Genomic DNA, 15979 nt, shown 5'->3' on the forward strand with positions numbered 1-15979 from the left:
TATCTGTGCTAGCTGTCCCTAATTTAGCAGTGTAAGACTAGAGGGAAGGCAGCTAGTCATCATCACCCACCGCCAACTCTTGGGCTACTCTTTTTCCAACGAATAGTGGAATTGACCGTCACTTCATAACGCCTCCACGGCTGAAAGGGCGAGCATGTTTTGCGGGGATGCGAACCAGCGACCTTCGGATTACGAATCGCACGCCTTAACACAGCTTAAAAACTTATACGTAAAAATTATTTTAATAATTTGGATCTGAAACTTTGGACAAAGAAACTGTCAGGTAACTTGAATTCACTTTCGTCAGACACGTTTTCTGATGTTTCTACTACAGTTTAGAATACTTATAGCTCAAAGAAAACTAACTAATGACATCATAAATCTTTCCAGAAACGTATTTCTACTGTTAATACTTACGCATAAAGCAAACTTATGATTAATTGACATGGAGCAAGTTGAGTCGAAATATCAAAGCTATGAGTTAAAGCTTTAAGTCGTGTTAATCTCAAATTTAGAGATTTCTACATAGGAGTCAAATCTTGGCTTAATGAACAGATTCAACAAAAGCTGTCAATCCTCAAGTGCACTGGGCGCATTTAAAGGATTCTGTTAACAAGAAAGAAAGAACTCAGAATTTGAATTCAATCAAAGTGTTGTGTAATAGTTATTTTTAATATCGTAAAAGCACATCCATCATTAAAAATTTTGACAGGTCGAGAAATGTATATGCAGGACGTATTTAGAGGGTTCTTTTCTAAAATTCTCAGGATATAAGCTTAAAAACGAAAACGTTGTTTCACTGAGATAACACGAAAATCATAGTTTAATCTGGTAAGTAAGTTTTAGATATCTCATTTTACAGGAAACGCTATCTTGATTTGAGAAATAAGAAAATCGATGAAAGAAGAAACCCAAAATAAAAGCTCTATTTCAAATGTCAGAAAGCACAAATCTTTAAGCCTAAAATTAAAGTTAGGAACTGAAATATACCTACGCGTGAAAGAAAGAAACGGAAAAGTTATTTAGAGGTAATTAGGGCACTCGAATCCCATCAGCGAACATATCTGTCCTTCTAGCCGTGGGGATAGTGTTATAATATGACAGACATTCTCACGCTTTGTTGGTAAAAGTAATTAGGCCCGTCATCGCCAGACGGTTAGGGCGCTCCACTCATAATCTGAATATTCGAGATCTCCGTCATACCAAACATGCTCGCATTTTCAGCCGTGGAGTCATTATAATGTGCGGTCAATCCCACTACTAAATTAGGGACGGCTAGCGCAGACAGCCCTTGAGTAGCTTTGCACGAAATTAAGAACAAATAGTGGCCCGGCATGGCCAGGTGGGTGAAGACTTGCGACTCGTAACCTAAAGGTCGCGGATTCGCCTCCCCGTCACCACCATACATGTTCGACTTTTCAGCCGTGGGGCGTTATAACGATGACGGTCGATCCCACTATTCAATGGTAAAGAGTAACCCAAGAGTTGGTGGTAGGTGATGATGACTAGCTGTCGTCTCTCTAGTCTTACTTTGCTAAATTAGGGACGGTTAGCGAGAATAGCCCTCGTGTAGCTTTGCATGAAATTCAAAATAAAGAAAGAAAATAATAATTCAAAAGTCGACGGTAGGTGGCGTTGATCACTTGCTTCCTTTTAATTGTTTGTTTTGGAATTTCGCGCAAAGCTATAAAAGGGCTATCTGCGCTAGCCGTCCTTAATTTAGCAGTGTGGGACTAGAGGAAAGGCAGCTAGTCATCACCACCCACCGCCAACTCTTGGGCTACTCTTTTACTAACGAATAGTGGGATTGACCGTCATATTATAATGCCTCCACGGATGAAAGGCGAGCATGTTTGTGCGACGGGATTCGAACTCACGACCCTCAGATTACGAGTCGAACGTTTTAACCCGCCTGGCCTTCCCTTTAATCTATCGGTTTTGAATTGGAATGGCAGATAGTCATCTGTAGCTCCAAGCGTAATAATAATAATAAAACACAGAAAAGACAGCAGCAGAAGTAATGGAAAATGTGCGTGTTTTAACTTTAAGATTGTTTTTATTGAATTGACTGCTTTGTCTAATGCAACTTACAATAATAACTAATTTTCGTATCAAAGACTATAGAAAAATTTAATATAAAGAAAACAAAACACTGACACTTGTTCAATAAATAGTAACATCACAGGATGTATTTAAGACTCAAGATATTTTTATATTAAGTGTACGAGAAGTTGATTCTCTATATTAATTAAGAAATCTTAACTACTAGCTTTTCACAAATATCACATTCAAAATTAAGTTTAAAATTAGTGTTTGGTTTATTTTCGACGTCTATAAATCTTAGACATTATAATAAACTTAAAAGATCAATTAGTTTGAATAATACGTATTTAAAACTAACGATATCACCAACTGTCGAAGACAGTTAGGAAAACTTAACTTATTTTTATTTTACGACTGGTATTAATTAATTAATTACTGATATTCGTTGTATAAATTTATAAGATAAAGTATTCTATCATTTAGTCATGAAAACAAAATAAACACTCCTTACAGTTTTCAAACAGAATCAGGTTTTAGTGGCTTTTTGTGAACATTTGAAAATGTACTTTATATTTAGACAGACCACTTAGTTGTCAAGAGCCACCTTTGTGTTGTCAAAGTTAAGCATTTCGACCTACGGTTTTTTTTTTGCTAAATGAAACCACACTTTTATTGGTCAGTTGTGAGAATAAGTGAAAATAATGTTTTGTTTGAATTTCGTGCAAAGCTAACGAGAGCTATCTGCGCTAGCTGTCCCTAGTTTAAGCAGTGTAAGACTAGAGGGAAGGCGCTAGTCATCACCACCCACCGCCAATTTGGGCTAGTCTTTTATCAACGAATAGTGGGATTGATCGACACATTATAACGCCCCCACGGGTGAAAGGGCGAACATATTTTGTATAACGGGGATTCAAACCCACAACCCTTAGATTAGGAGTCGAGTGCCTTAATCACCTGAGCATGTCGGGTCAGTAATGATAATGAATGATAATTTCTTTTCTGTTTTAAAATACAAGGGCCTATTTTGCTTACTTTCAGGTAACCTTTAGCTCTTTTAACCCAAGTTGATAAGGTTCTCCAGAAGTTAAAAGAAAAGGCCGTTGATCTTGTGCACTGTTATTTTAATCATGTTATTTTACCCGAAACGTTGGATAGATATCTGTGATATAAGGATATTTCTGGCTTCATATTTTCAGTTCCTCATTCTTTATGTCAGCTTCACGTAGGTTTAAACGGAGGATCCAGTGAGAAATTTATTAAATGGAAAAGTCGTTTAAGCTGTAGTAGATGAGAGACCAGAAGCTAACGTCTCTTATCGATTTCTCGCTTTCCTTAAACATTGTTTCTATCATGAAGACTTCGTAATAGGGCGACATTTTATTATATATAAAACCCAATTGGATTTAAGTTTTACACGTTTTAGATGCCTAACTAATGTTCCGTTTACATACTTACATACGAATATATGAAATAAGTAAATATATAAAATAAGTAATATTACTTTTTTTAAAGTTAAGCGGAAAGTCCACTTTTACATAATGACGTGTTTACCGAATCAGAATAATTCAGTCAAGAAAATAATATATAAGAAAAAAGAAATTTTTTAAACCGATATTAATTATGTGTACACAATTTTGACATCTTTAGTTTTCCTTTACATTTTGAAACCTTTTGTAATTCGGATCATATCAATTAGAACCCACCTCTGGATTAGAGATTTTGATATTATAGTGTTTATATTAAGAACAAACAATGGATTACTTTAAACATTCTACACACAGTATCCAGTCAACCAGTTTCTAGGATGTGGTTGAGATGTACATACTTTTGCTAAGAACAAGTGAGAATGATATAATAAGTTTCTCATGAAAGATGAGGCCGTCGTTGGAAAAAGACCATTATGTGCTGCAAATGTTTGCTCAGTCCTATAAACAAGTTTGTTTGCTTGTTTTGAAATTTTGCGCAAAGCTACACGAGGGCTATCTGCGCTAGCCGTCCGTAATTTAGCAGTGTAAGACTAGAAGGAAGGCAGTTAGTCATCATCACCCACCGCCAACTCTTGGGCTACTCTTTACCAACGAATAGTGGTATTGACCGTCACATTATAACGCCTCCATGGCTGAAAGGGCGAGCATGTTTGATGCGACGAGGATTCGAACCCGCGACCCTCAGATTACGAGTCGAACGCCTCAACCAACCAGGCCATGCCGGGGCCCTAAACAAGTTAAATATTTCAGTGAGGAGAGTAACAGTGATTTTAATATATATATATTCTTAAACTATAACTAAAAAAAACTAAATATTACGATTGAGACCGAAATGAAACACTGAAAGTCTATAAGCACGCAGTTTGCGACAATACTAAAAAAACCGAGATTACATTCACTCAAGCATGTAACCGATAGAGGGCTCCAATCATATACTCATTTAGAAGTATTTGGTGGAAGTGAAATGTATCCATTTTTGTCGATACTATCCAATCATAATGCACACGAGAACGTGAGCTTCTAGGCACGAATATAATTTTGCTGTAGACGTCTAAAATATTTTTGCTCGAAGTCTAGATGTCGAGAATAATTGCTAATAAAAAAGTTATATCTGAAACGATGAATTAGGTAAAGCACCGAGAACTATATTTTTACCAAAATAAACTTGTATGTTATTTTATAACTCACATAAAACTTTTATAGAAATTGCATTAAATCTACAGATTAACAAATGAAGGGACCTCTTCAGCTTAGAAAAAAACAAAGGATCACTTGAATAAGTTTTACAATTAATTAATTTATTTAATGGGTTGTTTCATATAAACGCATGGCCTGGTGGGTTAAGGCGTTCGACTCGTAATCTGGGAGTCGCAGGTTCGAATCACCGTCACAAACATGTTCGCCCTTTCAGTCTGGGGGCGTTATAATGTTAAATAAATTCCACTATTCGTTCGTAAAGGAGTAGCCAAAGAGTTGGCGGTGACTGGTGTTGACTAACCGCCTTCTCTTTAGTCTTACACTGAAAAATTAGGGACGGCTTTGTAGCTTTATGTAGCTCATGTAGCTTTGCGCGAAATTCTAAAACAAACAAATAAACATGCTTGTATTAACACAAAGGAAAACGAGCTCTTATCTTTAAGTTTTTCAAGGTGGTTTTTTTGACAATCTGTTAAAAAGGAACGTATACTTGGAGACTCTGTAAGGCTATATACATTTAGACCCGGCATGGCTAGGTGATTAGACTCGCAATATGAAGATCGCGGGTTCGAATTCTTGTCACACCAAACATGGTCGCTCTTTCTGCAAGTTGTAGTGTTACCATGTGACAATCAATCCCATTATTCGCTAGTAAAAGAGTAGCTTAAGAATTGGTTGTGGGTGTTGTTGGTTAAGCTGCCTTTCCTCTAACCTTTCTCTTCTAAATTTGGGATAGCTAGCGCAAATGGCACTGGTGTAGCTTTGTTTGTTTGTTTTGTTTGTTTTTTGAATTTCGCACAAAACTACTGAGGGTTATCTGTGCTAGCCGTCCCTAATTTAGCAGTGTAAGACTAGAGGGAAGGCAGCTAGTCATCACCACCCACCGCCAACTCTTGGGCTACTCTTTTACCAACGAATAGTGGGATTGACCGCCACGTTATAACGCCCCCACGGCTGAAAGGGCGAGCATCTTTGGCGCGACGGGAATACGAACCCGCGACTCTCAGATTACGCACGCCTTAACACGCTTGGCCATGCCGGGCCATTGTGTAACTTTGCGCGAAATCCCAAAACAACAACAACAACAACAACAAAAATCTATGCTATATCTTTTTATACCGCTATGTGGGAGTTATAATGTTTCAGTCATTTCCAAGAGTTAGCGATTGGCGGTGTTGACTGTTTTCTTTTTTAGCTTATCACATCAAAATTAAGGACTGTTGACGCAGATAGCCCTCGAGTAGCTTTCGATGAAATTCATCTCAAACAAGACAAAAGGAAAAATAACAAACATGTGATGCATTTCGGTTTATTAGTTAAATATGTCTGAGGTGTTATCAGTACTTTAAATAAAAAACTCTTTAAAGTAGAATTTTTTTAAAATCCTCCTGACGACATTTAATTTTTGAAGTAAGTAGAGACAGTTTTGTGTTTATAACATGTTTCTATTTACATATATACGTTACGCTATCCACAACTATATGATAGGTTACGTTAAACTTCCTATTGTTTGTTTGTTTTTGAATTTCGTTATCTGCGCTAGCCGTCCCTAATTTAGCATTTTTAAACTGGAAGAAAGACAGCTAGTCATCACCACCCACCGTCAATTGTTGGGCTATTCTTTTAATCAATGAATAGTGGGATTGCCGGTCACATTATAACGCCCCACGATTGAAAGGGCGAGCATGTTTGGTGTGACGGGAATTCGAACCTGCGATCCTCGGATTACGAGTCGAACGCCTTAACCCATCTGGCCATGCCGGGTCTAGACTTCTTATACAAAAACAAAAACAAAAAAAACAACCAAAATGCTATTTGGCGAATAAAATGTATCAAATGATCAAATGTAATTTATATTCTGCAAGAAATAATAAAGAAATAAATGTTGAAAGCGTAGAAAAAATACAAAAATGTCAAAGGTAAGATTTACTATTGGTGCAAAACTTCATACTGTGGTCATTAACATACACCTAAATGTTTGTCATGTAATGGTTTCTGAAGAATGTTATATACAACATTCAACTTTTCAACTGTAGCAGTACAATTTTTCAATCGTTTTCAACATTTGTAACACACTATGTCTTAAACCAGTGAACAGAAAAAGTCGACCATTTCCTTATTTTATGATTCACATTTAAAGCTTTTCACAATGACGTATTTTATGATAGTTTTAAAATGTATAATATTAAATCAGAAAAGTTACAAATATTTTATTATTTTGCATCTTTCAGGGTTTTCAGTCGATGTAATATCTGTATTGAAGCCATGAGCTAAATTAGTATTTTGGTTGCCTTTAATGAAAACCAAAAAATCGTTGAAAGGCAGATAAAAGTTACCTAAAAACTAAGGAAGATTGAAAAAAATTGAACCAGTAATACTGGTCAACAAATACTTCAATGACCTCTTTTGGTATTGTATTAACACGAGAATTTCTAGTTTTGAAAATATCTTGGAAATATCAGTGAAATTTAAAAACAACACTGTAAGATAAAAAAATAAAGACTTCCGTAAATTCAAACAATCGGTTATGTGTAAAAAGTACCTCGATCTTATTGTTAGATTAAGTTGAAATTGTTGAAGTATCAATGTATTGTTTGAGAAAGTTAGCAGGTAACCGTCTCTCATATATCCAGTCAAAAGAAAGTAGAGTTACAGATGGAGTTTTTCTTTACTGTGTGTGAAACATTGTGCTACGTTGGACTTTAGATCAACGCCCCCTTGAGTCACAGGTACTTTCCGATTTTCCCACCAGTGTGCAGATTTCACGGTTGAATGAGAGTGCCGCGAATAAAGCCATCTGCAAAAAATAAAAATAAAAAAGCGGAGCACATGCCTTTTTGGTAGCTGTCGCAGCAACCGAGATAGTCGAACTGTAATTTGCGATGTTTTTAGTACAAAAGAGATGCAGTTTTCATCTTCGAATTTGAAGTACAGATTATACGTTTCCATGACATCTTGTGCAAGTTTTCTCGTAGTATATAATAAATATAGATACTGATTTTCAATGCTTAGGATTTCTACGCAAAGATATAGACAAAGTAATCCCTATTCTATTGAAATAACCCACACAGATACATTACATTTCTTTTGTTGTGAGGACAGGTTTTATACGTTGTACACTATCACGAAACACTTTACTAGTGAATTTAAATTAGTATAGTAGAAAGAAATATAAATGAAAAATATAATCTTTGACAACTATTAACAAAGTATTTGTCTGTCCAAAGTGATTATATTTTTATTTAAAAGCTATTTTCGCAATTTTTCTTTTCAACAAATTTTAATGAGTACGTGATTGTGTGGAATAACCTAAATATTTTATTACGTGCTAAAATTCACACTGATTAGAAACTTTTCATAAATATTTTATTATATGATAAAATACACATTGAGGAAAATATTTTCATTGGTTGTGATTTCTTGAATAAATAACACACATCTGATCAGAAGATCTTTTAGGGCCCGGCATGGCCAGGTGGTTAATGTGCTCGATTCGTAATCTGAGGTTCGCGTGTTCGAATACCCTTCGCACCAAACATGCTTGCCCCTTCAGCTACACGAGAGCTATCTGCGCTATCCGTTCTTTATTAAGCAGTGTAAGACTAGAGGGAAGACAGCTAGTCATCACCACCCACCGCCAACTCTTGGGCTACTATTTTACCAACGAATAGTGGGATTGACTGTCACATTATTATGCCCCCACGGCTGAAAGGGCGAGCATGTTTGGTGCGACGAGGATTCGAATCCGCGACCCTAAGATTACGAGTCAAACGTCTTAACTTACCTGGTCGTGCCGGGCCTGTATTCCTTAACTGAATAAATATTACTCAGTTTTTAAGAGAGGAAAAAACAACAACTAATAAATCCGTTTTCACTTTAATGCCCCACTTAGCTTTTCACTGTAGGAAGAGAAAAACACCTCACTTATAATGCTAAGTAATGGAAACAAACGTGAAAACACGTAGGCGATATATATATATATACAAAATCACAAACAATGAGTAATTTTAGTCAGGTGGTCAACTTATCTTTAGTATAATACGCTACAATAAATGATACAAATGAGATGTACAATGAACTGGTATTTTGAATCTATTTTAAATATACCAGTACACCTATCTTTTATGTTAACATATGTTTATCAATTAATAGTTGAAAAATATTGTTCCAGATGTTCTGTATTACTATCCTCAAGTGAATCGGGCTTCAAAGTTTGCAAGTCGAACATCTTGGAACCTTGCACATTTTCTGATGAAAGAGAATAATGGTAGTTGATGATGGTTCAGCAATGAATAGGAAAGTTCCAGATACGGTTAGCACGGCTCGGAGCAGTTTACTAAGACGAAGAAGGAAAGGTTTATATGGTAATAACATTTTGTCTGATTTGGAAATTGTAAATTTTATTTGTCATATCTCTTCGTATACTAGATTTTGTGTAATTTTCATCTAACTTCAGTAAATTCTCAAATTGGTAAGTCTTATCCTTCCAACAGAGGGTTCCTGATCGGAGGAAAGATACTGTGTAAAAAATGAAAAAACATATTGAAGTAGAATATTTTATTAATTTGATAATCTGTTCATGAAAAATACACTAGCTCTATAGTTTTATTCAAATGCAAGTTTTGATTTATCTCATATTTATGTTTTTAAATAGCTACTGATACAAGCGCCTTCATAAAGAGGGCAATCAGAGGGCTTGGGTTCCATAAATAAGTTTATGTTTACGGACTCGGTCATTTCGGCGGGTTTTGTGGTCTTTATTTTTATACATGTGATACATATGTCTGTGTTGATATGGTTTATACGTGTCTGTTTAACGTGTCGCTACAATAGTGGTCAACTTTAAACTTCTGCTTACAGCCCTGTATCGACATGAATAACTTATTCATTATGCTTATCATCACATTGATCAACATAACAATTTACGTTCAAGTGAAATATAGCAGACCATTAGGAAACAGAGATGGTCTTTTATAGCTGATGTAAACAGTGCAATGGAAATAACGACTCAACATCTAATAACAAGTACATGACAATAAACGACCGACTCAAAACGTATAAAATTGACTGAATTTGGCTACTATAGCTTATTCGTAACACTCTGAAACGAGTGGTAATTTAAACTGAATGTGATACACATAATATGGAATATTTTTGCTGGATAAATTATGAGATCAGCTCGAAATTACTGTGAAGAATGTATAACTAGTACTTGTGTATCAAAGGCAACTAATAAACAACGACCACCGCCAACGCTTGGGCTGCTCTTGTATGATCAAATGGTGAGATATAATCACCACACTTATTGCATGTGCAAAACCCCAAAGTGCAGAGCTCATATCAGAAGAAAAGGGTCGAGAACCATGAATCCTTTGATTGACAGTCTGGTTACATTGGCCGATAGGCCACTCAGGCCTCAGCAATTGGTAAAGATAAATACCTTGAGGAAGAAGAAAATTCTGACACTTAAAAGTGAAAGTAATCGTTACAGATGAACTGGTTATAGAACTTTAAATCTCCTCACTGTTGCGTGAACTTTGAAATGAGAAGGAAAAAAAAGGAAGCAAAACAAGCTTGAACAGCTGATGTTCATAATCGGTTTTTCTTAAACATTTTTCTTCTTGACAAATGGGATTGAGCGCTGACCAATGGCTAGTGTACAGAACTGTGGCGCTGAAAACAAAAAACAAAAATTGCATTCCACAATTTGTTGCTCTGGGTATGATTGAAGATAGACTTTCAAAAGTCATTATTTGGTCTGACAAGTTGCGTTTGTAGCTTCTCAGTGGCTCAGCATTATATCTGAAGGTTTATAACGCTAAAACCCGGGTTTCGATACTCGTGATGAGCACAGCACAGTTAATCCATTTGGTAGCTTTACGCTTAACAACAAACAAATCCTTTTACATTTACAATATCATTTACAAAACTAGCAATGTCTAAGGCAGGTAGGCCCGGCATGGCCAGATGGGTTAAGGCGTTCGACTCGTAATCTGAGGGTCGCAGGTTCGAATCCCCGTCGCACCAAACATGCTTGCCCTTTAAGTCGTGGGGGCGTTATAATGTGACGATCCATTACAATTATTCGTTGGCAAAATAGTAGCCCAAGAGTTGGTGAGGGGTGGTGATGACTAGCTGCCTTCCCTCTAATCTTACACTTCTAAATTAGGGACGGCTAACGCAGATAGCCCTCGTGTAGCTATCGAAGGAAGCGACACCTAGAGTTTCTACACATAAATTTCTGAATTATTTTTATCGCTATAATCAATTAAATTAATGAAGGATATTCGTTAGTTACTTTTCTTCAGAATCATTACGTATCATTCAGTTGAGATCTGGATTGTAGCCAACAGTGATATTTCTGGGATGAAGTAATTTGGAGGTAAAGAAATAAACAGTACGTCTGAACTATTAAATAGTCGAAGTTACATAGAATAAAAAGGTACATCCAAATCATTGTGTTTGCCACCTATAACATTTTAAAGAGTAAATGTGTTTATTTCAAAATAAACAGTAAAAAGAAATTAATTTACTCGCACACACGAACACATTATATACACACATATATAAAGAGCAAAAGTTTAAACCCCAAGGTCCAAAATACTGACAAGAGAAATATAATTTTTATAACGTTTCTTTCATAGCGCGTCATCGTCTTGAATTGACGTAAGCTGGTATCGCCCACTCGCATGAATGACGTATGCCTTAATCAGCTTAAGCTTTTAGTTATTGCTGCTTAGAAATGATAACTTGAAGCTGTCCAACTTATCATTATTCTTTGTATAGGGTCAAGATGTAGTCACGCTTGTTTTGCTGTCATCTCAGCCAGATTCTTCAACTTACGTTTGCACAAACGTGGAAGCGCAATACGCTACGCCCACAAGCTAGAAACTTTTGACTAGGTGTCAGTAGTAATTTATTGATCGTTGTTTGTCTGTAATCTAAGAACAGAGTCTTTATTACGCTGTAAAATATCTGTGTTATTTTGTTGGTGGATTCTGTTTATTTATTGTGTACCGTAATGTGTCATTGTTAAGTGTGCAATATAGTCAAGTCTGGTTCTTGTGAATTACCTAGTATTCTTTATTATTATTCTATCTATTTCGTACTCCGCTCGTACAGCAGTAAGGCTACTGATTTAGAATGGTACAGGGGTTCGATTTCCCTCGGTGGACTCAACAGATAGCTCTATGTAGCTTTCCAAAAAGGATCAAACACCTATCTATTTAGAAATGCAGTCTATCACTCCAGGAACAAACAGTCAATTAATATATATATATGCATTAGTTTTTAATTATTCGACTTTTGATTAGTATTTGTTCAATTTATTGTTTACTATCGATTTATTTTTAAGTTTGTTTTGATTTTGAATTTGACGCAAAGCTACTCGAGGGCTATCTGCGCTCGCCTTCCCTAATTTTGCAGTGTAAGACAATAGGGAAAGCAGCTAGTCATCACCACCACCGCTAACTCTTGAGCTACTCTTTTACTAACGAATAGTGGGATTGATCGTCACATTATAACGCCCCCCACGGCTAGGAGGGCGAGCATGTTTGGTGCGACGGGGATGCGAACCCGCGACCAGCAGATTACGAGTCGCACGCCTTAACACGCTTGGCCATGCCGGGCCTAAAGTCCATGCAATTCATCCTATTAAGTAGCTTTGCGTGAAGTTAAAAAACAAACAAAGGAACAATGATGGCTCTCTGATGTCCAATCTGTAGAAAGAGAAGAAAGCAAGCTTGCGATGCTCTTGATATGTAAATATTCAACGTAACAAAATAAGAAAACACTTTAGAAGGTGAAATATTCTGCAATCAATATATTAAAATAAATAAACATTGGAGCTAAGGTTTCTGACTTTTCTCACCAAATTATTAATACTTAAGTCAGCCAAATTAATATAAATTTTAGTTTTCCTGTTGTTCGAGTGAGAAATTAAAAAGGAATATAACTGAAAGTCAAATTAACACATACAGTCTTATTTGGCAAACTAGTAATAAGTTAGATGGCATATTAGTTAGAAATTAAGAATGATATTGAAATACAGAAACATCGTAGTGACGTTCGTTAATGAAAACATGATTTGAAAGCAAAAGTCAGTTTCAGAAATATTATATAAAATCACACGAATACCTATTATTACGTTGTTTCAAATATATTATTATTAAAGGTACTAATGAAACAAAATTTTTAGGTGTGGAATATCGTGAAAATATTTTCTTAATAACAAATAGTAGGATTAATCGTAATCACATAATATCCACACACTTGAAAGGGCAACCATGTTAGGCATCGGGTTTAGACCTTACGATTTGTAAGTTGCAAATGAAGCGCCATAACCATTAGTTCACGCTAAGCCTCTCGGCTAACCTTGATATAATGATCATTATCCAAAAACAAGAAATTATGTTTCGTATAACAATTAGTTTGCCAGTCAAATACTGTTCAATTTCTTTAAGGCCCGACAGTGCCAGGTAGGTGTTTAAGGCACTCAACTCGTAATCTGAGGTTTGCGGACTCGAATCCTCGTCACTCCAAAGATGCTCGCTCTTTCAGCCGTGGGGGCGTTATAAGTGACGGTCAATCTCACTATTCGTTGGTAAAAGAGTAACCCAAAAGTTGGCGGTGGGTGACGATAACTAGCCGTTTTCCCTCTAGTCTTACACTACTAAATTAGGGACGGCTGGCGCAGACAGCCCTGGTGTAGCTATGCGCAAAATTCAATACAAACACACTATCAATCTCTTTAATCGTTCTAATTTATTTCCGTGTCACTCAGATTTGAGTTTTGAATACAACTATCCCTTTTCCTTGAGTTTTGAATACAACTATCCCTTTTCCTTGAGTTTTGAATACAACTATTTTGAATACAACTATCCCTTTTCCTTGAGTTATTACGCATTATACGAATCCACGTCATACTACTTAGTTTCATCTAACAATCGAAAACGGAAAAGAAAAAAGTTACTTTAAGCTCCTATTAAAAAAACAACAACAACAAATAAACAAAAGCACGCTGAGACTTTCAATGAAGAACGTAGATCAGAAATACTATCAAGAACTAGTTCAAGGAAGGCTGTTTATCCTGCCATAACTCATTAAACCAAAATATCTGTTTAATGATTCAGTGTGACAGTATTGAAAAATGCCGCAAGAACATATACAGATAATTATTTTCTTCTTATTAGCAGCGAACAACAAGTAGAATTAATAGAATTTTTCATAAATCTAAAACGTCTTTTACACAAATATCAAAGATAGACAGAGGAGAACTGTTGCTACACATAGTCCTCTGTTGACGGTCTATTTATCTTTATAAAGATAAACATTGAAGTTTATTAATTTATCAATTAGATTGAATTTATGAGTATAAAATTAAACTGCATTTCTTTGACATAATGAATCTAATTTATTTTTGAACAAACTATCTTAATGCTAAATAAACTCATGTAGCGAAATATATAAAGCAAATGTTTTTTTTTTTTCATTTAACTCAGTGTTTTAAATATCGGATTTTAGTATTACTTAATGTACAACACACGTTTTTCTTCGCTTAATATCAACATTAAACGGTATTTTTATAATTGAAACAAATCAGCACCTGTGGACATGTTTAAATTGTACAGTGGTTTGTAAAAAAGAATAAAGAAACCTTTCAACCATTCCCTTATCATTGTCATAAAATTCTATTTAAAATACAGTTTTTCTTCACAATATTGTCAATAAACCACTGTTCATGTTACAGTTAAACTGTAAACTTATAATTACTGTTTGTGAGTTGTATTAATGATATTGACCCGAGAATTATTAACAAAATTATGAATTTGACAGACGACATTAAGATTTCTGGGGTGGCTAACTGTAACAATTTAGATCATTTGATGTGTTTGGTCAATATGTGGCAGATGATGTTTGGCTATCCAAAATGTAAGGTGGCACATGCGGGTTTTTATAATTCAAATTAATATTACAATTTAAATGGCAATACATTAAATGTTGTCGTTGAAGGAAAATACATTGGTGTTGTAATTAAAAACAAATCACTTAAACCATCTAATCAATGTATTGCATCTAGCAATAGGGCTAATATCATTTTGGCTGGCATATATGAAAATATTGAATACAAGACAAGGAATATTATTGTTTCGCTGTATAGGTCACTTACTAGGCTTCATTTAGAGTACTGTGTACAGTTTTGTGCTCCATTTCTCAAGAACAACAGTAATACTTGGAGAAGATTCAGAGAAGAGCCACTAGGATGATACCTGGGTTTGTCTTATGAGGAGAGACTAAAATCTTTGAACTTTCCTCTGCGGAGGAGAAGAGTCAGATTGAATTTGCTTGAAATGTTTAAAATTATCAAAAGTGTTGATAATATAGATCCATCAAAAGTTTTGTGTTTAGCAGAGTAAACAACAGTACAAGGGGTCATAAGTTCAAATTTTGGCAACAAAGGAGCATCTGCAGTTTAGACAGTGTTATTTTTCAAACAGGGTGGATGGCTTTTGAAGTGAGCTGCCTTAAAAAATGATGAAGGATAGAATTCAACTGAGTTCAACAAAGAATTAGATGAATACATGAGTAGTTAGAGATGTTTATAGATGGGAGCCAGGGAGGGGCATACTTGATGGACTCACAAGTTGTTTTTTTATCCCTTTAAAATTTTATCAATTTAAGCGTATCATGGAATAGAAGTAATGGCTGCAATGTGTGAAATTTACATGGGAAATCAAATATATTCATTATATATATTTCTTGCATGTTCATTTTAAGACATGACGGAAAGCCAGCTAGCTTCTTTACATGTGAGTTGTTTTGTGTTTTTCTGGCAAAATATCTAATGTCCTCGTATAAATACTAACATTCGAAGTTAACCCACTGGAGTTAAACGTTTTGTAATATTCGAAATCTATAAACGTTTATAGTCAAATATCTATAGTTTACCACATATTTCAAGATTTTTAATATGCTAACTGTACCAAGCCAACAATATTATAGATACTGATTTTTGGCGCGTCGATTTATAAACCTTAGACGAGATTCTCGAAAGTTCAGTTAGCAACAATACTTTCCTTCACCCGTAGTAAGAGTACATTGTTGATTCTTACAATCGAGAATCTTTTACGAATTTATAGAATAGGCAGGAATATCGCAATACACATTTAACAATACATATTACATGCATTTCTAAATATATACTAAACTGAAACAAAAACATACACTAAACTCAATATATAACAATAAATCCG

At 35.3% G+C, this 15979-nt stretch overlaps 1 protein-coding gene across 1 annotated transcript in view; it reads left to right on the forward strand.

Annotated features, from left to right (window-relative positions):
• LOC143231360 (acetylcholine receptor subunit beta-like 1) overlaps window positions 1-9002 on the forward strand; it is a 64169-nt gene extending 55167 nt beyond the window's left edge. The window contains exon 4 of the mRNA XM_076465903.1: window positions 8880-9002. Coding sequence (XP_076322018.1) covers window positions 8880-9002 — 123 coding nt within the window. The remainder of the gene's footprint in view (window positions 1-8879) is intronic.
• Window positions 9003-15979: the final 6977 nt, after the last annotated feature.

The sequence above is a fragment of the Tachypleus tridentatus genome, chromosome 11 (genome assembly GCF_004210375.1).
Source record: "Tachypleus tridentatus isolate NWPU-2018 chromosome 11, ASM421037v1, whole genome shotgun sequence".
Classification (NCBI taxonomy): Eukaryota; Metazoa; Arthropoda; class Merostomata; order Xiphosura; family Limulidae; genus Tachypleus; species Tachypleus tridentatus.